The following is a 24707-nucleotide window of genomic DNA, read 5'->3' as shown; positions in this document are numbered from 1 at the left end:
TACTAATTAGAGGAATGCAAATTAAAGCTTCTCTGAGGTACCACCTCACACCTCTCAGACTGGCCCAATATGACCAGAAAGGCTAACAATCAGTCAGAAGGGTTGTGGGAAATCTGGGACACTAGTACATTGCTGGTGGACCTCTGAACTCATCCAACCTTTCTGGAGAGTAATTTGGAACTATGCCCAAAGGGCAACAAAAATGTGCATACCCTTTGACCCAGCAATACCACTACTAGGTCTATACTCTGAAGAGATGATGAAAAGGGGTAAAAACATCACTTTTACAAAAATATTCATAGCAGCCCTGTTTGTGGTGGCAAAGAATTGGAAATCAAGTAAATGTCCTTCAATTGGTATATGTATGTCATGGAACACTATTGTTCTATTAGAAACCAGGAAGGATGGGAATTCAGGGAAACAAGGAGGGATTTGCATGAACTGATGCTGAGTGAGATGAGCAGAACCAGAAAAACTGTACAAACTAACAGCAACATGAGGGTGATGATCAACCTTTTTTTTTTAAGATTTTGCAAGGCAATGGGGTTAAGTGGATTGCCCAAGGCCACAGAGCTAGGTAATTATTAAGAGTCTGAGGTGGGATTTGAACCCAGGTACTCCTGACTCCAAGGCCAGAGCTCGATCCACTGTGCCATCTAGCTGCCCCTTGTGATGATCAACCTTGATGGACTTGCTCATTCCATCAATTCAACAATCAGGGACAATTTGGGGCTGTCTGTGATGGAGACTACCATCTGTATCCAGATGAGGAACTGTGGAGTTTGAACAAAGACCAAGGTCTATTACCTTTAATTTAAAGAAAAAAAAACTGATTATCTTATTGTCTTATCTTACTATCTCTTCTGCTCTGTGTTTCTTTCTTAAGGATATGCTTTCTCTCTGGTCACATTCAATTTGGATCAATGTTTACCATGGAAACAAAGTAAAGACCGGCAAATTGACTTCTGTAGGGGGGGGGGGGGAAGTAAGATTAGGGGAAAATTGTAAAACTCAAAATAAATAAAATCTTTAAGTAGTCACGATGTGAAAGAGGAATTAGAACAAAAAAGGGAAAACCACAAGAAGGAAGAAGCAAAAAACAAATTTTTAAATGAAAATCGTATGCTTTGATGGATATTCAGATTCCACATTCTTTCTCTGGATATAGCTGGCATTTTCCATCCCAAGTCCTTTAGAACTGTCTTTGCTGTATTGCTGAGAAGAGGTAAGTCTATCATAGTTGAACAACCTAATTTTTAAGTGCTCTAAATCACTCATAAAGAAAAATGCAAATTTCAGGCAGCCCTAAGGTTGTCACATCTGCCAAATTGCCAGATTAAAAAAAAAGAAAATGGTAATTGTTGGAAAAATTATGTGAGTGCATATATATCATATAATATATATATGTATATTTATAAGTGTGTATGTATCTATATGGGAGGGGAGAAGGGGAAGTATGGAAACAAGCACACATTGTTGGAGGAGCTGTGAATTGATCCCCACATTCTGGACAGCAATTTAGAAATATACAATGATAGCACTACTAGACAATTACAAAAAAGACCGCACCATTGTAAAACAAAACTACTTTCAAAGGCTTCGAAATTGCCTCTCTTCAAGGCAATCTGCAGAGACTGATGAGAAATCCTGCTTCTCACTCTGGTGGACTGTCTACAAGATGGGATTTTTCACCTACAATCAATGGGAGAATTTGTTTTGTTCAACTAAGCCTATCATTGAGAAGGAGAAATGTATTGGCATAGGGTGGAAGTGGTGATAACTCTCTTCAGTGGTTAAAAAGAAAAGATAATGAAAAGGGCAGCATCAAGGAAACATTTAAAGATATATAGAAAAGGGGCGGCTAGGTGGTGCAGTGGATAGAGCACCGGCCTTAGAGTCAGGAGTACCTAGGTTCAAATCTGACCTTAGACTGGCTGTGTGACCTCAACCCCATTTGCCTGCAAAAAAAACCCTAAAAAAAATACATAGGAAGGAGAAAAATTTCAGAAGTGTCACGAGACCGGGGCTCTTTTTGGCCCTGTTTTGGGGATCCCAGCTCTCACAATAAATGCTTGTTGACACGGAGACAAAGCAGAAGCGGGGAGCATGGTTTGCTGCTCAGTCTTGTCCTCTCTTTGCGACTCCGCTTCATCCACGTATGAGGAGCTGGGGTGTCCAGGGCCACGCAGCGAGGACATGCCGCCCCGGGCGCTGGTAGACTACTGCATTTAAAATATACTTCTTAAAAAAGGGACGTGCTCGTGGTTCGTGCTTTCTTCTTTCTCTTTTGTAAGGAAACTTTCCTGTTTGTTAAATTCATGACTTTTGTGAGATGCTATGTAATTTTTTTATTTAAAAAAAAGGCAAAAAAAGGCTCGTGCTGCGGCTGGGATCTCCTTCCTCTGCGCGCCAGCCTCGCGGGAGCCGGTCCGCCCACGGGGGGAAGCTCTCCAGCGAGGACGGCCAGAGGCCGCCAGGCGACACCCACCGTTTCGTGGCTCCCAGCCACCCAGCCACCGAGCCTTCCTCGTCGATGTTTGCGTGACGTGTGGACGTGGGGAGGAGGGACGGTCGGTCGGAGCGACGCAAGCGGCCGCGGGACCCCGGCCCAGCTTCGGCGCTCACCCGCCCCTCTCTTCCTCCGCTTCCTCTCTCCTTGACCAATCGCCTTTGGCTTTCCTTTTTTTGATCTAGCCAATAGAAGAAAGGGAACCTTAGCACGGTCGGGGCTAATGAGGGGGAAGGGGCGGAGCCTCTGGTCCCCGGATGGATAGCTCTTCGCTTCCCGCTCTTGTGCCTGAACCGGCCGCGAGGGCCCGCGGGGGCGGCCGGCCTGCGGAAGCGCAGAGGCTTCTGGGAGCGGCCCTGCTCTCTGGGACCCGACGAGACGGCCGCATGCGTCCCCGGAGGAGGGCGGAGCTCGAGGGAGGAAGCTGCCGGCGGAGGAAGGAAGTGCGCCCGGCGGTGGAACGAGACCGCGGCTCTGGGGGGCGAATGCTTAAGATTGCTCCCCCGCGCTCGCTGCTGCGGCCGCCCGAGGAACTCCCGGAAGCGCGGTGGGGTCGTGGCGAGGTGGCGTATCCACGTGGACCGTCAGTGCCTTTGAATGCGTCATTCCCAGCTCGGGGCAGCTGCGCTCCGCCTGCCTCGGGTCGCCGTGGCAGTACGCGCCGGCGCCTAGTGTGCCGCCACCCCTCCGCCCGGGAAGGCCCGTGCAGTCACCCGGCCCATGTGCCCGAGCAGGATTCGAACTCTGACTCGGAAGTCAGTGCGTCTCCCGGCTGCCTTCTAACCGTGGCTTTTTTTTTTTTAAGATTTTATTTATTTTGAGTTTTACAATTTTCCCTCATCTTGCTTCCCCTCCCCCACCCCACCCCCGCAGAAGGCAATTTGCCAGTCGCTACATTGTTTCCTTGGCCTCTTAACCTGGGGTTTGTGAGTTTCAATTCTTTAATATTTAAATAACCAGTGTAATTGACCCCGCTTGTAATTCTCTTATTTTATACCTTTCAGGAGAAGGAGCACATAGGCTTCCCCCGACTGCCAAACGGAATCAAGGCAAATCAGCTGGCATGTATGAAATCACTTACTCTCTGTCGGCTACTAGGTAAGCGTTGAGTTACAAGTCCGGACTGCCGAAGGGCACCGACACAAAAAGAAAGGTTTAAGACTGTACCCCAGGGACTAGGGTTATAACTCAAACCCACATTGTGAATCACACCTCGTACCCCCATTTCGGTGGATGAGGCGTCTCGTATGCTTTTTTTAAATTTTAGGCAGTGGGGTTAAGTGGCTTGCCCAAGACCACAGAGCTAGGTAATTAAGTGCCTGAGACCGGATTTGAACCCAGGTACTCCTGACTCCAGGACACTGCGCCACCTAGCTGACCCCTCTCATATGCTTTTAAAGGCCTAAACTTCTTTTTTAATATTTTGAAAGTGATGTTTTTAAATCTTAACAGGGTTGGACATAATTTAGACTTAATGACTCACAGCTATGAACTTCAATTTTGAGTTGAGATGCCCTAAAGGTCAGTTTGTCCTACATTAAATTAGTCTCAGAATGGTGTGCATGTGTCTGTGTTTTGTGTTTTTTGTGTGTGTACACGCTTTGCTTTTAAGGACTTTATTATCTAGCTGTTAATTTTTGTTTGTAGCCTTACCAGAATTGAGTGCGGTGGAATAATTTCTGACCTCAATCGAAATGCCATACTTAAAAAAGAAAGTTAAAAAAATTTTTAATTTGAACTTAACCTCCCAAAAGTAGTAGTGCCATATACAGAGTGAAACACCTGCAAAAAGAATGTAAATAAAACCATTATTTTCTATTTAATCTTGTTTGGTTTTTTAGGTATGTGATACAGACACATAAAGTTCACTTATTACTTTAAAAACTGTCCTGTTTGTGCTTTTATGAACTCCCTTCTGTTTTTTAAAACGTCTGTGTGTGTGTGTGTGTGTGTGTGTATACATACATACATTTCTATATATTGCTTTAGTGATACTCATTTTGGCTTATTTTCTTGTTTACCACTGTCTGACTCCCATCTTCAAAATTTACTACAACCTGAGAAAACTGGTTACTAGAATTCTGTAAAATATAAATAAATAGTCTTTAGCCTAGGGCATGAACACTCTTTAAAGTGTTCTATACAATGAATTTAAGGACTTTGCTTTTCAGAATTGTTTTGCAACTTTTGTTGTTTTCTGATTCTTAGTTGTAATATGGATTATTATTTTCTGGATATGTGAGGTATATTGTGATATTGTATATATTTAGTTTTATCATGGACAAAAGAGTGTATTGTAGACGAAGTAAGCAAATGTGTACATGTTGCATCTTTTTTATTTTATTTTATTTTTTTTAAAGATTTTATTTGGAGTTTTACAATTTTCCCTCATTCTTGCTTCCTTCTCCCCACCCCCCACAGAAGGCATTCTGTTGGTCTTTTTTTTTCTTTTTTAGGTTTTTGCAAGGCAATGGGGTTAAGTGACTCTCCCAAGGCCACACAGCTAGGTAATTATTAAGTGTCTGAGGCCACATTTGAACCCAGATACTCCTGACTCCAGGGCTGGTGCTCTATCCACTGCGCCACCTAGCTGCCCCTCATTCTGTTAGTCTTTACATTGGTTCCATGTTATACATTAATCTCAGTTGAATGTGATGACAGAGAAATCATATCCTTAAGCAAGAAAAATAAAACAATGAGATTCTTTTTCCCCTAATTTGACAATAATAGTCTTTGGTCTTTGTTCAAAGTCCATAATTCTTTCTCTGATTACAGATAGTATTCTCCATTACAGATAGCCCAGAATTGTTCCTGGTTGTTGCACTGAAGGAATGAGCAAGTCCATCAAGGTTGACCATCACCCCCATGTTGCTATTAAGATAAGCAATGTTTTTTCTGGTTCTGCTCATCTCACTCTGCATCAGTTTATGCAAATTCTTCCAGGCTTCCCTGAATTCCCATCCCTCCTGGTTTCTAATAGGGAACAATAGTGTTCCATGATATACTTATAGCACAGTTTGTTAAACCATGCCACAATTGAAGGACATTCACTTACTTTCCAATTTTTTGCCACCACAAACAGGACTGCTATACATATTTTTGTACAAGTGATGTTTTTATACATGGCACATCTTAAGAGAAGATACCTTTCTCTTTCCCCTCAAGTTATACTCCAAAAGTTTTTTTGAGATATCTTGAGTTATTTCTTTGGATTCACAAGATGAATTTTGCTTCTCAGCAGTTTTGAACTCAACAATAGAATTTCAGTTTTGATTGGAATGGCTTCCAAACTTCTAGATCATACTTTTTAACTAGAAGAACTGGGAGAATGTCATTCATAGTCATTTAATGAAAACAATAAAATTTTATATTTTTCTCATCCTAACAGAAGCATTGATTTTTATTTTAAATTATGAATGTAGGGTTTTTGGAAGAACCATGTAGCTGGTCATTTAGTCACTAGACATTTGTTTAAGGGTTTACCTTGTGTAGGAATTTGCAGTGTCTCGGGGAAATAAAAACAAAGAGATAAACAGATCCTGCCTTCAGGGAGCTTCTATTTTTGGGTAATGGGAAAGCACTGATAGCTGAAGGGTAAGGAAAGGCTCCTTGTAGAAAAAGTGGATCTTTTGAGGTGAATCTTAATGGAAATAAGGAATTTGGTGAAGTCATTTGGGAGTGTATTCCATGTATGTGCAAAGATGAAGATGGGAGGACCAGTTTGGCTGTACAAAAGTAGGAAGGGGAGAAGGATATGGTATGAAAAAGAGAGGTAGCCAGATTATGAAGGTTAAATAACAAACAGGAGTTTGTATTTGATTCTGGAGGTAATAGGGAGGCATTGGTGGTTACTGACTAAGGAATGAAATAGTGATTTTGGGGGGCACTATTCTGGCCATTGTGTGGAGGATAGATTGGAGTGGAGAGAACTTTGAGGCTTTGACATCAAATGCAACTGTTGTATAGGAGATCTTGAAGTGAGTAGAGAGAAAGGGTCAGATACAAGACTTTCCTAGGGTAACATAGCTAATCCATATCCAAGGCCAGATTTGAAGTAACCAAGGATCTCTCTGTTTAGTAAGGTAATTTGCCTATAGTGTTAGAGATTGAACCTGGTTTGCCTGAATCCACTACAGCTCCCTATCTGCTTCTCTGAACTTTCTCTATTTTGAGTAAATTCATTTAAAAGAAAAAAGTTGTTTCTATACCTATAAAAGTTGATTACTATCAATCAAGTTGTTTAAATGAATTTCTGCCGCCTCAATGCTGTCAGTAATTCTACAATGCTTATAATACTTATAATGCCTGTATTATCTGCTAGTCCTTGTGCCTTCAGGGAACTTAATAGTCCACTAGGGAGAATATAGCATATCCACAAATATATGTGTTATATGAAAATAAATATAAAGACTGGGGGAGGGGGAGCGGGAGCCTGGAAGAGGCCTTCTGTTTAGCAGCAACTTGTTGATATGATTCAGCTTGTCCAACAGTATTACTTTGTTGATCAGGGAACAAAGGTTACATATTTAGAGTACAAATAGACAAAGTAGGGTGGCTAGGTGGCCCAGTGGATGGAGCACTGGCCTTAGAGTCGGGAGTACCTGAGTTCAAATCTGGCCTTAGACACTTAATAATTACCTAGCTGTGTGGCCTTGGACAAGCCACTTAACCCCATTGCCTTGAAAAATGTTAAAAAAAAAAAAAACAAATCGACACAGTGTTGATGGTTTAAAAATTGAGATTCTTAGCATTCTGCTTTCTTTCCTGTCCTACTGTTAGCAATGCAGAAGAGGAAGGGGCCCACACACGTCTGAGGCCATTTTAAAGTTTTTCTTTGTTCATGGGTGGCCAGAGTCAAGAAATTCAGCACCAGGTAGCCAACCTAATGACAGTGCACTTCTCTAGTTATTAACTGTCTTTGCAAAACAGATTCAGTTGTCAGAGCCTTCCTAGCTTGGGAGAAATAGCTTAAAAATTACAATAGCTGTTAAAAACTTGGGGGAAAAAGGAAATTACCTTAGAAAAATTAAAAGACTAAACATGTAATACTTGATCCCAAATAATTTGTCAGAGCAGCAACACTGCAAGTCTACCCTTGGTCTTCACCTTTGAGTTGAATCTTTGAGGCCATTCCAAAGTCAGAGTGATCCCTCTGACATGTCAACCCCTATTCTTCAGTTTCTATCCAGGTCACTTGCCATTAGGCTGAATTCATGTATTTGGCTAGAAAAATAACTTATTTGTTTTTTTCTTGGGTTTCCCAAGAAATTCCCAATGACTCCTGGGCTTGATATTCTTCCTAGATCTTGTTGGAGGAGTTGTGTGAGAGAGGTAAACTTGTGCTATTTCTTTCTAGTCCATCCTTTTCACTAGGCTCAGCCAACAAAGAAAAACACATCTGGTTATTTAACATGTCTAATTTAATTATGATTATTAATTTAATATAATTATTTGAGTTGAGAAGGCAGCTTATAGTAGTAGATGTGACAGGTAAACTTTAAGTCCTGTTGCTGACATCTTCTGGCTTTGAGATCCTAGGCAAATGTCCAGTGCAGCTTTAGGTGAAGTTTCCTCACTGGGAACCGCCTACCCCAGTGAAACCACTGGCCTAGACCACTACTAGGTATTAAAAGTTTATTGGTTCGGATATTGAAAATTTCTTACTGTGTGAAAGGGTAGAAAGCAGATATCTGCTTCCTTGTAACTTAAATGAATAGGATCATAAGTTTAGAATGGGAAGGACCATTATAATAACAATAATAATAATTGTATTTACATAGCACTTTAAGGCTTATAAAGAACTTTATAAATACTATTTTATTTTGTCCTCACAACAATTCAAAGAGGTGTTGTTTTCCCCGTTTTACAGATGAGGAAACTGAGGTGGCTGGTAGGTTAAATGACTTGACCAAGTCATGATGCTAGTAACCTCACAGTCCATCTAATTGAACCCCCTCATTTTACAAATAAGTAAACTGATGTTCAGAATGATTAACTGACTGGCCCAAAGTCAAAAAACTAGTAAGTAGTGGGTTTGAATTTTAAGGCTTGCTGATTTCAGGTTCAGGCTGCCAGAAACTAGGTCTTCTAATACAACAACCCCATTTTCTAAAAAAAAAAAAAAAAAAAGCTGAATCTTGGAGAAGTTGCAAATAGCCCAAGTTCACACATGTTGTAATAAATACAATACTGAGCCAGAATTCAAACTTCTCAGTCCTCATTTTGCTCTCTTGAGCAACTTAGAAAATACCCATTCACCTTTCCATACATCAGTATTTCAAATGACTAAAAATGGCTCATATACCAAACTCTTATCCCTTCTTATGTCTTCTGATCTCTAGATGAAATAGCCCTATTTATATACCTCTTCTACACATGTAATTCTGGTCAGTTACCTCTAGTATGCTTAGAAAGTCATAGATCTTAGGGCCCAGAAGAGACCTAGAAGTTATTTTTTCCTACTTCACCCCCTTTTTTTAAACAGATGAGGAAACTGAGGACCAAAGACATTGTGACTTAGCTAAGATGACTGATGCCAAATCCAGAATTTTCTCTAACAATCAAATCTGAATCTGGAATCCTAGTTGTATTGTTTACTTATCCGCAGATAGTACAGTAAGCCTATTCTATCCTGGGATATAAATACCACAGTACATTATTTCAATCTGAGTTTGCATTAGCTTGTTAGTGTCACATTTTGGATTCATACTGAATTTGCCAACTTCAACTTTGATTTACCAATAGAATTGACTCTTGTGGAAATTTGGAACTGCGCCCAAAGGGCAACAAAAATGTGCATGCCCTTTGATCCAGCAATACCACTACTGGATCTGTACCCTGAAGAGATGATGAAAAAGGGTAAAAACATCACTTGCACAAAAATATTTGTAGCAGCCCTGTTTGTGTTGGCAAAGAATTGGAAATCAAGTAAATGTCCTTCAGTTGGGGAATGCTTAGCAAACTGGTATATGTATGTCATGGAACACTATCGTTCTGTTAGAAACCAGGAAGGATGGGGATTCAGGGAAACCTGGAAGAATTTGCATGACCTGATGCTGAGTGAGATGAGCAGAAACAGAAAAGCACTGTATACTCTAACAGCAACATGGGGGTGATGATCAACCTTGATACATTCTCTCATTCCATCAGTGTGCAACAATCAGGGACAATTTGGGGCTGTCTGCAATGGAGAGTGCCATCTGTGTCCAGAGAAAGAGCTGTGGAGTTTGAACAAAGACCAAGGACTATTAACCTTTAATTTTGAAAAAAAAAGTGGCATCTATTGTCTGATCTTGCTATCTCTTATACTTTGTTTCTTCCTTAAGGATATGATTTCTCTCTTATCACATTCAATTTGGATCAATGTATACCATGGAAACAGTGGAAAGACTGGCAAATTGCCTTCTGTGGGGTGGGGGAGAGAGAAGTAAGATTAGGGGGAAAATTGTAAAACTCAAATAAAATCTTTAAAAAAAAAGAATTGACTCTTGTGATGTAGGACTTTTACATTTTTTACTGTTGAACTTTGTTGGTTTGAATCCCCTTTCTAGTTTATTAAAACCCTTTTTAAGTCCTGATTTTGTCATCTCATAATATTTCATTTGAAAAAATTATGAGCATATATTTATAAAAAGTATTGATAAAATTCACATATAATTTCAGTTGGATCAGAGATTTAGAGCTGGAAGGATCTCAAAGACCATCTAGTTCATTTTGCAAATAAATAAACTGATGTTCAAAATGATTGACTGACCCATGTCCAAAAAACTAGTAAGTGGTAAGGTTTGAGAACTGAAGATCTGGAGAGAATAATGGGTGGCAACACAATGCGCATTAAAAGTCACTGGTAGATCTGAATAGCACACTTCACATTGAAGATGTAGCTGTGCTGGGCATTTAGGAAATTTTAAAAAAAAAAAGTAAGCCATCTTTTGAGTCCAAATGACAAAAGACATTTCTTGTTATGTTTCTCTGTGTGCCTTTAGAATTATGACAGAAACAACCAAAGTGAACCAGGCAGAACTGACCTCACCTCTCACCCGCTTTTCCTCTTAGAATGTAAACTTGAGAAACTGCCCAGGCCTACCTGCCTTGCTTTTCTCCCTCTCTTCCTCCCTTTACTCCTTCCCTGCCCCCTCCCTCCCCTTCCCCCTCCCTCCCCCTTCCCCAGTTATGCTCCTGACTCTTCAGGTGCCTTCTCCCTCCACCTCCCCTGCTTTTCAGCTCCTTTCTGTGTGTTGTCTTTGAAGTTAGATTTTATCTTTTTGGTTCCTCTTTGTCTTTCTGGTCCTTGCCACAGCACCTAGAGCATAGTTAAGTGCTTAATCAAGAGTGTTTGATGGAGGAAGAGGCTGACAGAAATGCAGCCTCTTTGGTACTGCTTTGAAGAGGCAACATGATAACCTCAGTGAAAGGGGACATTCAACCTCTCAACCAGGCAATTCTATTTTTTGGATGACTTTAATTGTTAGAAAGGCTGCTGGATGGCAAGGGGATAAAGCACCTGGCCCGGGGCAGAAAGACTCATCTTCTGGAACTCAAATCCAACTTCCAACACTTAGTAGCTGTGTGAACCTGAGCAAATCACTTTACCTTATTTGCCTCAATTTCTTCATCTGTAAAATGAACTGTAGAATGGCAAACCACTACAGTATCTCTGCTAAGAAAACCCCAAATGAGTTCATGAAGAATTAGATACAACTGAAAAAATGACTAAACGAGGATTATAAGAAATCATTACTTGACATCAAACCTTAAATTGGTCTGTATTTGCCCACATTGCTCCTAGTTCTGGCATCTAGGACCATACAAGTTTAATCTCTCTCTTCCTGAACACAGCTATCATTTCCTGTTTCCTCCCCATTCTCCAAGTCAAACATCCACTTTCTTTAACTGATCTTCACGTGACATGAATTCTTGGTTGCTTTCTTCTCAGTGCTTTCCATCTTATCAGTGTTGTTCTTAAATTGTAATGCCCAGAACTAAAAGTGGCTCAGCTATCCCCTGTCTAGGGGAGAGTTCAGAGGGAAGATCACCTATTTTCTGGGAGCCCTTATCTTAATGCAGCCCAGATGACATTAGTTATTTTTGGCTGCTATAGTATCCTGTTGACTCGTGATTGCAGGCTACTTGGACTCCTAGATCTTTTTCAGGCAAAGTGCTCTTATTAGGGGTCTCCCCCCTTCCTATATTTGTGATATTGACTTTGAACTCAAGGCTTTTGATTTTATCTTAAAATTAGCACAAAGCTCTAATCTGGTCAATATTCTTTTCTGGATCCTGTTTGTCATTCTATGTAGTAACTTTTTTTTTTTGCATCAATTAATGTTCCTGGTTCTTCTAGTGTTAATGATCTGTTCAAACTAAGTGGTACAGTGCATAGAATGCCAGGCCAGGAGTCAGGAGACTCAGCTTCCTCTATTGTAAAATGATCTGGAAAAGGAAATGGCAAACCACTCCAGTGGTCAGAAACAACAGAACACTGACTGAAAGTAGAGCATATATTCTATGAATAAAATTTCAAGAATACAAAGTGGGAGTGCTAAGTGCCACATCTATAATTGGAGAATGGTATTTTTTCAACCTCTCTAATCCCCTTCCCCATCTTCTACTTAAGTAAAATAGGATTCAGACAGTAGGAAGCCCTAGTTATAAAATTAGTCACTTTTGCCCTAATTAAAATCTAAGTTATAGATAGGAAAAAACCTGGGAGATAATATTAGGGATTCTTAGAGATAGAGATGAGAGAACATTCCAGGCACAGAGAAGACCCAGCACAGAATCACAGAGATGGAAAATGAGAGTATCATGGATGAAAAAAAAACAAGTAGACTGACACAGGCATAAATTGTGTGATGTAATAAAGATCTGATATCTAAAAATATAAAGGGAATTAGAACAATTATTTAAGACCAAGAGCTATTTTCCAAAGGACAAGTGTTTTAAAGGATATGAACAAACTATTCCAAGAATTACAAACTATTTACCATGTGGAATGTCATTCCAAATCATTAATAATAGGATATATCTAAATCAAAACCACTCAAATTTTATCTCATACCCAACAAATTGGCAATGATGACAGAAGGCAAATAATAGTCAACATTGGAGAAGCTGTAGAAAGAATCTTCACTCCTAGAAGAACTTTGAATTGATCCAGCCATCCTGGAAAATAAATTGATTTTTTTTTTAAACTAGACTTGTAATTTCAATGTTATAGAGAGCTCATATGAGTGAATTCCTTTTGCCAAATCAGACCTGTAACTTAATAGACTTAGTGAGCTGCCCAGTGTGTCATAGGCAGGACTTGAATCCAACTTTTGAATGTCCCCATTTTGAACTTAGGTTCTGTTTAAAGGGGGTAGGGGGGTATCCTAAAATACCCATATCTTTTGGGTATCCTAGAACATACATAGGCTTTATAGAAATAAAAAGGAATTGAGAGAATGTGCGTAGACAAAAAAGAAATAAAATGATTCTTTGCAGATAGATAGCTAGGTGGCACAGTGGTTAGAGTGCTGAACCTGAAATCAAGAAAACTCATCTTCCTGAGTTCAAATTTGGCCTTAGACACTTAGTAGCTCTGTGACTCTGGACAAGACAATACTGTTTGCCTTAATTTCTTCATCTATAAAATGAACTGAAGAAGGAAATGCAAACCACTCTAGAATCTTTGCCAAGAAAACTCCAACTGTCAAATATTTGACACAGATGATTATAGGAGGTAAAATGGACAATAACATTTTGATAACATAAGTTGCAAACCTGTACAAACAAAATCAGTGCAATTGTAATTAGAAAGGAGATGGTTAACTGTAGAAAAATGTTTATAGCAAATTTCTCTGCTCTCAAAGTATATATCCGAGATATATATAGCTAATTAAAAAAAATCAACACAAACCAGTAGATAAATGGTCAAAAGCAGTTCTCAAAAGAAAAGCTAAGCTAACAATAAACTTAAAATAATATTTCAAATTACTAATAGAGAAAAGCAAATTAAGTCAACTCTTAAATTCTATCTCAGATCTATCAGATTGGCAAAGGTAACAAAAATGGAAAATGGTATTTGACAGAAGGGCTAATCAAGGACAGGTATACTAATATACTTGTTGGTTGAACTCTTGAAATTAATTTTAAAGGTAAAAACATCAAGTACAGAAATTCATAGCATCTCTGTGGTAGCAAAGAATAGGAAATCGAGTGAATGTCCCATCAATTGGGAAATGGCTGAACAAATTGTGGCCTACGTACATTATGGAACACTATTGTTCTGTCAGAAACCAGGAGGGGATGGGAATTCAGAGAAGCCAGGAAAGATTTGCATGAACTGATGCTGAGTGAGTTGAGCAGAACCAAAAGAACATTGTACACCCTAACAGCAACATGGAGGTAATAACCTTAATGAACTTGTTCATTCCATTAGTGCAATAATGGACAATTTTTGAGTATCTGTGACAATATCATCTGTTTCTAGAGAAAGAATTGTGGAGTTAAAAGAAAGACTAAAGACTACTACCTTAAATTTAAAAAAAAAAGTTGTCTTATGTAACACATAATCTTGGTAGCTCTAATATTTTATTTTTTCCCAAGGATATGTTTTTTTCTCTCAACATTCAATTTTGATTAATATATAGCATGGAAATAATGTAAAAGATTATCAGACTGCCTTCTTCTGTAGGGGGGTGGGGGGGAGGGAAGGGAGAGTCAGGGGAATTGTAAAATTCATAACTTTACCAAAAACTGATAGGTAGAAACTATTATTGTATAAAACTATTCTATGCATACTATTACTTCTGGAGGGATAGCATTTTCAAAGGTCTTTTGTAGATTTTGAGTATTTATAATCAAAATAACTTGGTCATTCACAATTATTCTTTGAACAGTATAGCTGTTCTCTTGGTTCTGCTCATTTCGCTTTTTCATTATTTCTTGCAAATCTTCCTTGTTTTTCTAAAATCAGCCAGCTTATCATAAACAGCACAGTAGTATTCCATTATAACCTTTAGCCATTCCCAAATTGGTGGCTATCCTCTCGATTTCCAGTTCTTTGCCATCACAAAGAGAACTGCTATAAATATTTTATAACATACAGGTTTTTTTTTCCTTTTTCCCTAATAACCTTAAAATTTATGGTAGAACTCTTAAAAGGAGTTTAAAAGTAAACCCCCCAAAGGCACTAAATCCTGCTAGCCTTTGATTCAGTCACAACTACTTGACATGTACCCCAAAGAGATTACCTTGGCTACAATTATCTAAATTAAAATTATGAATACAATGAATAAAATGGAATGAGTGTGCAAAGATCATTGAAAGAGCTTTAAAAAGCAGAAGTAATAGTGAAATTGTTAAGGCTACTTGTTGAAAGTCAAAATTAGTTTTTAATATTTGAAACTTTTTAAAAGAGAATAATAGGAATACAGAGTATTACCCAAGTTCACACTGTGAGATGTAGGTAGTAGAAAGGCAGAATCCAGTTTTGATTGTTAATGCACTGGTGGGTTTGGTTTTTCTTTTAGTTTTTTTGCAAGGCATTGGGGTTAAGTGGCTTGCCCAAGGCCACACAGCTAAGTAATTATTAATTGTCTGAGGTCGGATTTGAACCCAGGTACTCCTGACTCCAGGGCCGGTGCTCTATCCACTGCACCACCTAGCATGCACTGGTGTTTTTTTAATTTTGTTTTACTTGGCTTTTTTTTAAATGTTAAACACCATTGCCTTCCTAATATGATTGGAAGTACTTAATACTTACTTGGTTTGTCTTTGACTTTTCAGGAAATTCCTTTTTTTTCTTCTCATGATTATTTCCATTTGGACTTTGAAAAAAATTCCACCATCTCCTCATTGAACACAGTGCTTCCTCTTTATGCTTGGTCCTTATTTTGATTACTCCAGTACAAAATGCAAATAATATTCATTATTATTTAAAATCAGAGCTGCTGGCAGATAAAGACATCTGATGTTATGAAAAGAAAAAAGGAATTTGTGAATTATAAGGTTATTTTTTGAAACTCTTTAAAGATTGCCTTTAGTTAAGGAGTCAAGAATGTTTATCTATATGTGTGTATTTCATACGTAATATGGTGTCCTCTAAAATAACTTTTTTATTTTTTATTAAGCACTTAACTACATACTTTGGGTTTTTTTTTTTTAATTTTTTTTTTGCAAGGCAAACGGGGTTAAGTGGCTTGCCCAAAGCCACACAGCTAGGTAATTATTAAATGTCTGAGACTAGATTTGAACCGAGGTACTCCTGACTCCAAGGCTGGGGCTTTATCCACTACGCCACCTAGCTGCCCCAATAATAGACAGGTTTTTTTTTGTTGTTTTTTTTTTTTTTTAAGGATTCTGCAAGGCAATGGGGTTAAGTGGCTTGCCCAAGGCCACACAGCTAGGTAATGATTAAATGTCTGAGACCGGATTTGAACTCAGGTACTCCTGACTCCTAGGCCGGTGCTTTATCCACCTAGCTACCTAGCCACCCTCCATACTTTGTTTTTATAGACCTTATTGGAGACTCAAAAGAAATTTCCAAAATTTCTCAGATGAAAAGATACACAGTTAATAACAGTAAAGAGGTAACATTCCAGTATGAAGTTTCACAAGATAGTGTCTGATTAATTGCTAAAATGAATGGCATGGATTGTAGTTGCTCTAGGATTGCAGAGGCTCTTGGTTCAAGTTGCAGTGTTTGGTGAGGGCTTTTAAGATGGACAACACAGTTTCACTGGAAGAATACTAAACTAGAAGTCCAGACACTATCCCACTAGTTTGTGCACTTTTTAATATTAAAATTATTAGGTGAAAAGTGCAACACATTTTTGGTAACTTGCCTCTCTGATAGTCATGAACTTTCAGGATTTAATCCTGAATGTGTCTTTAATTGTCAGTGTAACCTCTGTCCTTCTGGGCCTTAATTAGACTAGATTATCTCAAAGCCTCTTTCCAGTTCTAAAATTATATTTTCCTGAATTGGTACAGTTGGAATTGAATAAAAAAAAAAACAGAGAGAGGGAGGCATGCCACAGTGCAATTGCAGTCATTTGTAGTTACAATCAATCCTAAATTTTTATGGGGGTAACATTCCTAGGAAAAGGCACAAAAATAAAAAAAAAAACAAATGTACTAAACACATTGAATGTTAGGTTCCTCTGACCACCAAAAACTAATCTTTTGCTAGAGATTGCTGAAAAAACACTTTTTTTTGGATACAATTCTTTAATAACAAAACATTAGTTCTGATAATGTGAACTTTTCCTAACAAAGTAACCATGAAATAACCCATAAAATGCTGTACACAAAATTAAATTGGTAACATAAATTTTTTTCTTAGTAGTACTACCCTGGAATTGACCTTTTGTTATAACATCTCAATTTTTAAAAACACTAACTTCAGACAATATTTAACTTTTTGTAGTATATGAAATCTGTTGTACTGTAAGGATGGTATAACAAATGAAAAATTTTATAACTAAAACTTTTTAACCTGGATTTTAACCTGTGTCAGATGGCAGTTTGTGAGAATTGTATTGTATACTATACAGCTGTGTAAATCTCTCTACCTTTGCTGTCCTCTGAAAACTAAGGAAGAGGTTGCTGGAACTTCAGTTATAGCTGTCAGTAGATGCTAGTGAGATCTCAGTATCATCTTAGAGCCAAGAGGACTTAACTATAGTTTGGGGACAGAACTGCAAGACAAAACTTGAATTTTAAAGACAAACAATGAAATATGCAATAAATGCACAGGAGCTCTTTACAATGGTAGATGAACTCTACAAATTTGCACTCATTGTGCCTCTTTATTTTTCTCTACTACGCATAGCCATGAAATGTGTGTATGTCAATGAGATGCTTAAAGTTGTTAAAATTCAATATGTGAATGTTGAGGATTGACTATATTCTTAAAACGTTTGTGGGAAAAAGTCAGAAGGGGGACATAGGAAATTCTGTTACTGCTTTGTTAGGTTTAATATATATTTTAAAAATGTACATGGCCATAATTCATGGGTTCATATATTTATATCTTTTTAATTATATAATTTTTGCCAATAATTTAATAGTAGTTATTGACTAAGAGTAAAGCAGTCTTCCTAGATGTGGACAGTCATTGATATTATTTATTTCTTATTGACAGGCAGTAGTAACTACAACAAAGTGTTAACAAATTTAGAGCAAACTAGAGGCTGGGACAGATACATTTACATGTGTCAACATTGGTACCTTCCACAGTTTATAGTCTTAAAGAGCTGCTGAGGGCACTGAGACATTGAAAAATTGACCAGAGATGCCATCCACAGTATGTGTTAGAGGCCAGACTACCTAGACTGACTGACTATCTCATGATTCCAGGCTGCCTTTTTAAATCAGAATTATTAGGTGAAAATAAGCATTTTTTTTACTTTATTTCTGAGGATAGATTTTAAATTAGGCCTTCCTGACTCCAGGTCCACTGCTCTATCTACTTTAATAATGAACCCCTCCTTATCCACATTATCATCTGAAAACATGAAAAAGGTAGACAGGATCTGTGGGAGTAATATATGACCAGTGTGATGTGGGTGATGTGATGTAATGTGACCAAAGTGGAATGGGAACCAAGTAAGTAAGGGCCACAATTGAGCTAGAATTTAATGTTTCTTATTGAAGGGGGAAGATAAGAGAGGTGCACCAACTGGAATAATTTATTTTACCTATCTACCTCTTTTGGAATGCTGTGAAGGTCACAGAAGAGAATGAATATGAACAAAATATTCATGGGATATAGCCAGTGTGAAGTTTTTTTTATTTTTTATTTGTAACCTCTGCTTGCTTAGACTTCATAAACCATTGAGGAATCACTTCTCTTTCTGATTTAGTTAAATATTTATGATCCCATTCATCATGATGGAATGGCAGTTGATTTAAGATTTAATATAATTTAATACAGGAATAGTTTTTTTTATTCCTTGCCTTTTATATACCAGCCCCCAATTCTTTTGTTTTTTCTTGCAGTTTTTGGAGGAGCTTTGAATTTAACTTACATTTTGGTTCTTGTTACAGATATTAACTGCCTTTGAATGTTACTGTAGCCATGGAGAAGACTGAAGAATATTTTGCAGATCTCTCCATCGCTAGACGTTCTGCAGTGACTGAAGAGCCTACTTATCTCCTCGACATAAACACTTCAAAAAATGTCCAGGAAGACAATGGATGCATAGTTGCTGTTTCATGTTCCAATGGATCAGTTAGACTATATAATAAAGAGACATTAAGTTTGCTAAGGGAATTTAATGGAAATCCTGGACTCCTTAAAGGAGTCAAATTTGCACATTCCTGTTCTCATATATTTTCAGCATGCACAGATGGCACTATAAAATGTTGGGATATGCGTTTATCTGGCAAAACACCAATACAGGTGTTCAAAGGTTATCCTTCCAATGTTTTCATCAGTTTTGATATTAATTGTAATGATCACATAATTTGTGCTGGCACTGAAAAAGTTGATGATGATACTTTGATGGTATTCTGGGATGTGAGAAATAGTTCTCAAAGTACATGCCCTGTTAAAGCCCCATTAGGTGTTTATTCAGAGACACACAGTGATGATATAACCCAGGTATGTTTTCATCCTGACAACCCTAACATGATACTCTCAGGATCAACTGATGGACTTGTGAATGTTTTTGATATAAGCATTGACAATGAAGAAGATGCCCTGATTGCAACTTGTAACTCTGGTTCATCAATAAGTTATGTTGGTTGGTCTGGGAAGGAATACAAACAGATTTACTGTATGACACATGATGAAGGATTTTGTTGGTGGGATCTTGCCAATTTGGACACTGATCAATCAGTTACATGTTTGAATATTCAGGATGTCAGAGAAGTAATTAATGTGCAAAATGGAAATCTGGATTATTTGATTGGTGGCTTATACCATGAAAAAGCAGACCAACTGTTGGTTGTTGGGGGTACAAATACAGGAACTATTCACTTAATAAACTGTGAGTCTTCAGGATTGACATATGTGAGAAGCCTTGAGGGAGGGCATTCTGCCACAGTTCGTTCCTTCTGTTGGAGTATGCAGGATGATTCTTTGCTAACTGGTGGAGAAGATGCACAACTGTTACTTTGGAAACCTGGAGCTACTGAAAGGACTTTAGCAAAGAAGGATAAAATGAAAATAGCTTCCTCTGTGCAAAAACGTGTTAGAGTTCACAGTAATGATTCTTACAAAAGTAAGAAGAAGCATAGTAGTTAAAATTGCTTGTGATCTTGCTTGGTCTTATTTCAGTAAATTATTTTTGCAATTATTATTTCTACTATATATTATAACCTTTATGCAGAAATAGGCTGATTTGTAAATAAGCTTTTTGAAGTACAGAGAAAACTTGGATTTAGAGCTTAAATGACATATAATGAAACACTTCTGAATTCAAAAGAGCATTCTGAATACCATTAATTTTTAAAACTTATCACTGTTAAATTGATGGATGGTGTATTTTTAAATTAAATTAATTTTTAAAGCAAGTCTATTCTTGAGTTAAGAAACTAGTGACACTTTTATTGACCTGTTTCTATATTCAGGATTTTTTCAGAGCTAAGGTTTTGAGTTTTTTTAACATATTTTTTTTAGCCCTGAATTAAATTATGCATTTGACTGTTGCTTAATATGCATATTTTGTTCTATATTATTTACATGGACAGCTATATATAACAATCCAAATAGAATTGAATTTTTTTAAAATGGTGGATGTATATTTTTCAAAATGAGTCTAAAATAATTATTTGAATTTTCTATATTTTAAATGAAAAAAATAACATCAAGGTAGATGGCAAGAAGATGATTGGAGTAAGGGGGATAGAAGACTAGTATGAAGCATATATAATTGCTAGAGGGGAGCTACCCAGGTACAGTGGGCTAAGTGAGTTTGCATTACCAGTGAGGATGGTTCAGTCCCAGACCTGAATTCCAAGGCTGAGTATAAAATTCTTGTAAACTTTCATTAAAAGTGTCATTTAATAATAATAATCTTAGGGTGGAAATTTATTAGAATTAAAGTAGAAGGTGACCTTAAAGATCCTCTAGAACAACTTCCTTTATTTTTCATATTAGGAAACTGAAACAGGGAAGCTTAGAGATGTAACCTTAGGTTAGGTATTAATCTAAGTGGAGCAAGGATTTGAACCTTCATCTGACTCCAAACTTAGCCCTCTACCATTGTGTCATATTATTTTTCTCCTCTAAAAAGGCTTAATAAGATGATTTAGCTAAATAAAAATGGCATTATTTTCTCATACTTCACTAAAAATAAATAATCCTAATATCTTTAGTCTTCTTAAGAGAAACCATGTCATCCATCCTATGTATGCCTGAAAAATAATCCTTTCTGCAATATGAAGGGAAACTTACCTCTGCAGAGAGTTCACTCTACTTCTTAGCTTTGTTAGGAAGGGTTTTTATTCCCTTACATAAAGGAAATTTACTTTTTGCAATTTGAATCCATTGCCCCTAGGTTCTGGCCTCTAGAACCACTTGTTCAGGGTTTCAGTCATGTCTGACTCCAGGATCCCATTTGGGGTTTTCTTGGCAGAGATGGAGTGGTTTGCCATTTTCTTTACTAGCTCATTTTACAAATGAGGAAACTGAGGCAAATAAGGTTAAGTGACTTGCCCAAGGTCACATAGGAAGTGTTTAAAGTCAGATTTGAACTTGGAAAGATGAGTCTTCCAAGAAAGGAATGTACTGGGAGAGAGAGAAGTTACTTCATGTAAGAGGCAAGAAAAAGCTTTTGCAATGTTGAAGGGAAGGTGAGAGGGAATAAGTGAGCCTTCACTCTCATCGGAAGTGGCTCAGAGGGAATAACCTACACACTGAAATTTCTCTTTGCCTAGAGGAAAGGGATGGAGAAAGGAGACGGGAGGGGAGAGAGGGCCTAAGTGATAGAAGAGAGGGAAGATTGTAGGAGAGGGGAGTCAGATACTACCCATTTGAGGAGGAACAGGGTGAAGAGAGAGAGAAAATGGAATAAATGGGTGTGGGGAGGAATAGAATGGAGGGAAATATAGCCAGGAGTAGCAACTATGAGGAAAAACAATACTGAAGCAGTTTTTCTGAAGGACTTAATACTATCCATCCCAAAGACAGAGTTGATGGTACATGGAAGCACACTTCCCCCCCACCTTCACCTTATTTTTCTTAAGGTTTCTCTTAATTTGTAGGGGAAGGGAATTATGTTTACTACAATAATGTAAAAAAATTAAAATATAACCAAAAAAAGAAAGGTGACTTCAGACCTAGTGTTCTATCCACTGAACCACCTAGCTGCCATCTAGGGCCACACAGAATGTCTGTTTTTCCCTCTTTCACATGAAAGTGCAAGAGACATTTCTATTGTTCATGTTCAGCCATTTTCAATCATGTCCAATTCATATCCTTATTTGAAGTTTTCTTGGCAAAGATACTGGAGTGGTTTGCTATTTCCTTTTCCTGTTCATTTTACAGATGAGGAACTGAGGCAAACAGGATAAAGTGGCTTGCCCAGGGTCACACAGCTACTAAGTGTCTAAAGGCAGATTTGAACTCACAAAGATCAGTCTTCCTGACTTCAGGCCTGACACTCTTATCCATTGCGTCACCTAGGTGTTATTGAACCATACCTCTTCTCTATATTTCTGGATAATAGTAATGTTTGTCCTTCATTTTCAAAGAAGACCAAGACATCAGGGAAGTGATGCTGTGACAAGCACATGAATTGGATTTGAGTGAAGGGATGCAGTGTAGGTCACCAGCCTCACTTTCTCTGCCAGAGTTATCTGGAAGGACAAACATCTTCAATTGACACAGATAAGTTAGTTAATCCTTAGAGTCTGTATTTCTGAAATTGACTTTTTGAACTTCTGAGAGTAAGACTTTGTATTCCCTCCATTAAACTGTACCTTGAGAGCCTACCCTAATTACAATCATAGAAGAATGTACTAAAATAAGCATAGAGTCATCAGAACCTCTAAGTCCTCTCTTCCTTAATGAAGGACCAAAGAGGGTCAGAAGGATTTGTCCAAGAATAGCAAGTTGAGTTTACAAGGCAGAATTTAAATCCAGGTCATCTTTTTACTCTACTAAGCTGTTTTCTTAAAAACTGAAAAGTTTTTGAGTTCTCCTTATTAGATTTTTTTGCCCAAGATACTTACATTTTGATTTGTTCAAATCATGATTCTGTTGTCTAGCATATCTACTATTTCTCTCAGATTCACATCTACCTGTAAATTTTTAAAAGCACAACATCCAAATTATTAATAAAAGTATTGAAAACCTTGGCACTTTTTTAGTGTGCCAAGCTGATGCTGAACCACTAGTGACTATTCTTTGGAATAGAATTAGATTTTTGGATTTGGAAGTTTTGGATTAAATATTTGGATAGGGGTGGATTGGGATAGAAGTTATTTTTAAGAAGGAATTAAGATGTGGAGTTCAGAGATGCCTGAGTTGAAATTCTACCTATGACAATTAGCATTTGTTTGCCTATAGGGGTCAGAAGTTGTATTATAAAACATTTTAACTACTCTTATGATAGTCACTCTGGTACCTTGAGTTTTACTTGAGCACTTAAATTTCTTTTTTTTTTGCCAAAAATTAACTTCTTGACTTCAGAATCCATGTCTCAGAGAAGTCATGTCCCTCATTTTTTGCTTCCCTACTGAAGTGGTTTGGATAAGACTACCTCAGGAGATAAGGCATGAGGCTATTACTAGTATTTTTCCATCCTGCTCTTCTCTGGTACATAAAAGCCTCTCCTTTGAATGGGCTTAGCACTGGGGCAATGTTCTCCTTGTCCCTTTGATTAATAGGGCCCACAGTACACTTCCAGAGTGCAGGAAGCTTCTAGGCTGAGATGGGCTGCTGTTTCAGATTTGAGTGAAGGGCCTACTGAGCTTATGATTTTCCCCTAATCCTATGCTATTTTACAGTAAATGTCAATCAATAAACATATATTAAACAAGTACTATGTGTCTGGTACTGTATTAAGGCAACAGAAGCAAAAGTCAAGTCCTGCCTTCGAGGGACCCACAGTCACTTTCAGCAACTCAGTTAAGTGCCTTAACTTCTTTGAACCTCAGTCTCCTCTCATCTATAAAACAGGAATAATGAATGGTAAATATCAAATGAGAATGTTTATAAAAACCCTTTGAAGCTTTAAATGTTGATTTTGCATTCAGTTTTTGAAGTAAAATCTTTCAATTTATGTTATAGGTTATTAAAAATATTAACTAGCAAATTGAAACCTGAGAAGCTACTTTCCTACGAGTACTAGCTGTACTAATATGGCTTCAGATAGTTAACTCTACTTAATTTCTTATTTAAATCCTCCACAGGTAAGTTACACTTAGCATGCAAAATCCAAAATACTTGTTAGATAGGGGTAGCGGGTGAAATTTTTTCATTTCAAATCTTTAAAAAATGTCATTTTGGTGGGGTAGCTAGGTGGCACGGTGGATAAAGTACTGGCCTTGGAGTCAGGAGTACCTGGGTTCAAATCTGGTCTCAGACACTTAATAATTACCTAGCTGTGTGGCCTTGGGCAAGCCACTTAACCCCATTTGCCTTGCAAAAACCTAAACAAAAAAAAATGTCATTTTGGGGGCAGCTAGGTGGTATAGTGGATAGAGCACTCCCTGGAGAGTCAGGAGGACCTGAGTTCAAATCCACCCTCAGATACTTACTAAATGCTTAGTTGTGTGACCTTGGGCAAGTTACTTAACCCATCTGCCTTAAATAAAAATTTTTAAAATGTCATTTTGTTTAAAAGTCTGGACTTTTTCCAACTACTATTTCAAAAGTTATCCAGATAACATTTTTATTTGTTTGACCTTTCATGATCTTAAGCTTTCTCCACTTAAAGCCTCACTCCAGTGCCTTATGTAGGTAATACTAGATTCTCAAAGGCTATGCCAATGAAGTGCAAGTTGGCATGTCCTAGCAAGTTGGAAAGGCTTCAAGTAGAAACTCAGAAATGAACTGGATCTGTTATTGAAAATATAGTCTAGGCTTTCTTTCCAAACAAGACTCATTTCCTGAATGTTGGATGACCACTAAGAGATAGGATTTGGGGGGGGGGGGTGTGATTACAGCAAATGATGAAGAACATATGCTAGGGCATGGCAAGTTTGTAGTAATTTGTATTGAAGGTGCTGGTCAAATATTCATTTTTGAAATTTTAAAGAT

The 24707-nt window shown here is 37.8% G+C and overlaps 1 protein-coding gene across 14 annotated transcripts; it reads left to right on the top strand.

The window, feature by feature from the left end:
- The first annotated feature begins 1152 nt into the window (after positions 1–1152).
- On the top strand, positions 1153–24429 carry WDR89 (WD repeat domain 89). 14 transcript variants are annotated; one of them, XR_012478225.1, is made up of 4 exons: positions 2732–3072; positions 3514–3607; positions 3962–4030; positions 18545–18564. XR_012478225.1 is itself a non-coding variant. In XM_074235972.1 (4 exons), exon 4 carries the CDS (start codon positions 18576–18578, stop codon positions 19743–19745), a length of 1170 nt encoding a protein of 389 aa, XP_074092073.1. In that variant the 5' UTR covers positions 3103–3431; positions 3514–3607; positions 3962–4030; positions 18545–18575; the 3' UTR covers positions 19746–24429. The 14 variants fall into 14 exon arrangements, 11 of the variants coding, with proteins under 11 accessions (XP_074092074.1, XP_074092077.1, XP_074092078.1 ...); XR_012478223.1 differs by lacking the exon at positions 18545–18564 and adding an exon at positions 4966–14165; XR_012478224.1 differs by lacking the exon at positions 18545–18564 and adding an exon at positions 9659–14165 and having other exon boundaries at positions 2733–3072.
- Positions 24430–24707: the final 278 nt, after the last annotated feature.

The sequence above is a fragment of the Macrotis lagotis genome, chromosome 4 (genome assembly GCF_037893015.1).
Source record: "Macrotis lagotis isolate mMagLag1 chromosome 4, bilby.v1.9.chrom.fasta, whole genome shotgun sequence".
Taxonomy (NCBI): Eukaryota; Metazoa; Chordata; class Mammalia; order Peramelemorphia; family Peramelidae; genus Macrotis; species Macrotis lagotis.
Note: the sequence above shows the minus strand (reverse complement) of the source record. Positions and strands in the feature narration are given on the sequence as shown.

Bases quoted from the DNA above. Each gene is read 5' to 3' on its own strand.
- WDR89 (XM_074235972.1), top strand. From the start codon at position 18,576: ATGGAGAAGACTGAAGAATATTTTGCAGATCTCTCCATCGCTAGACGT.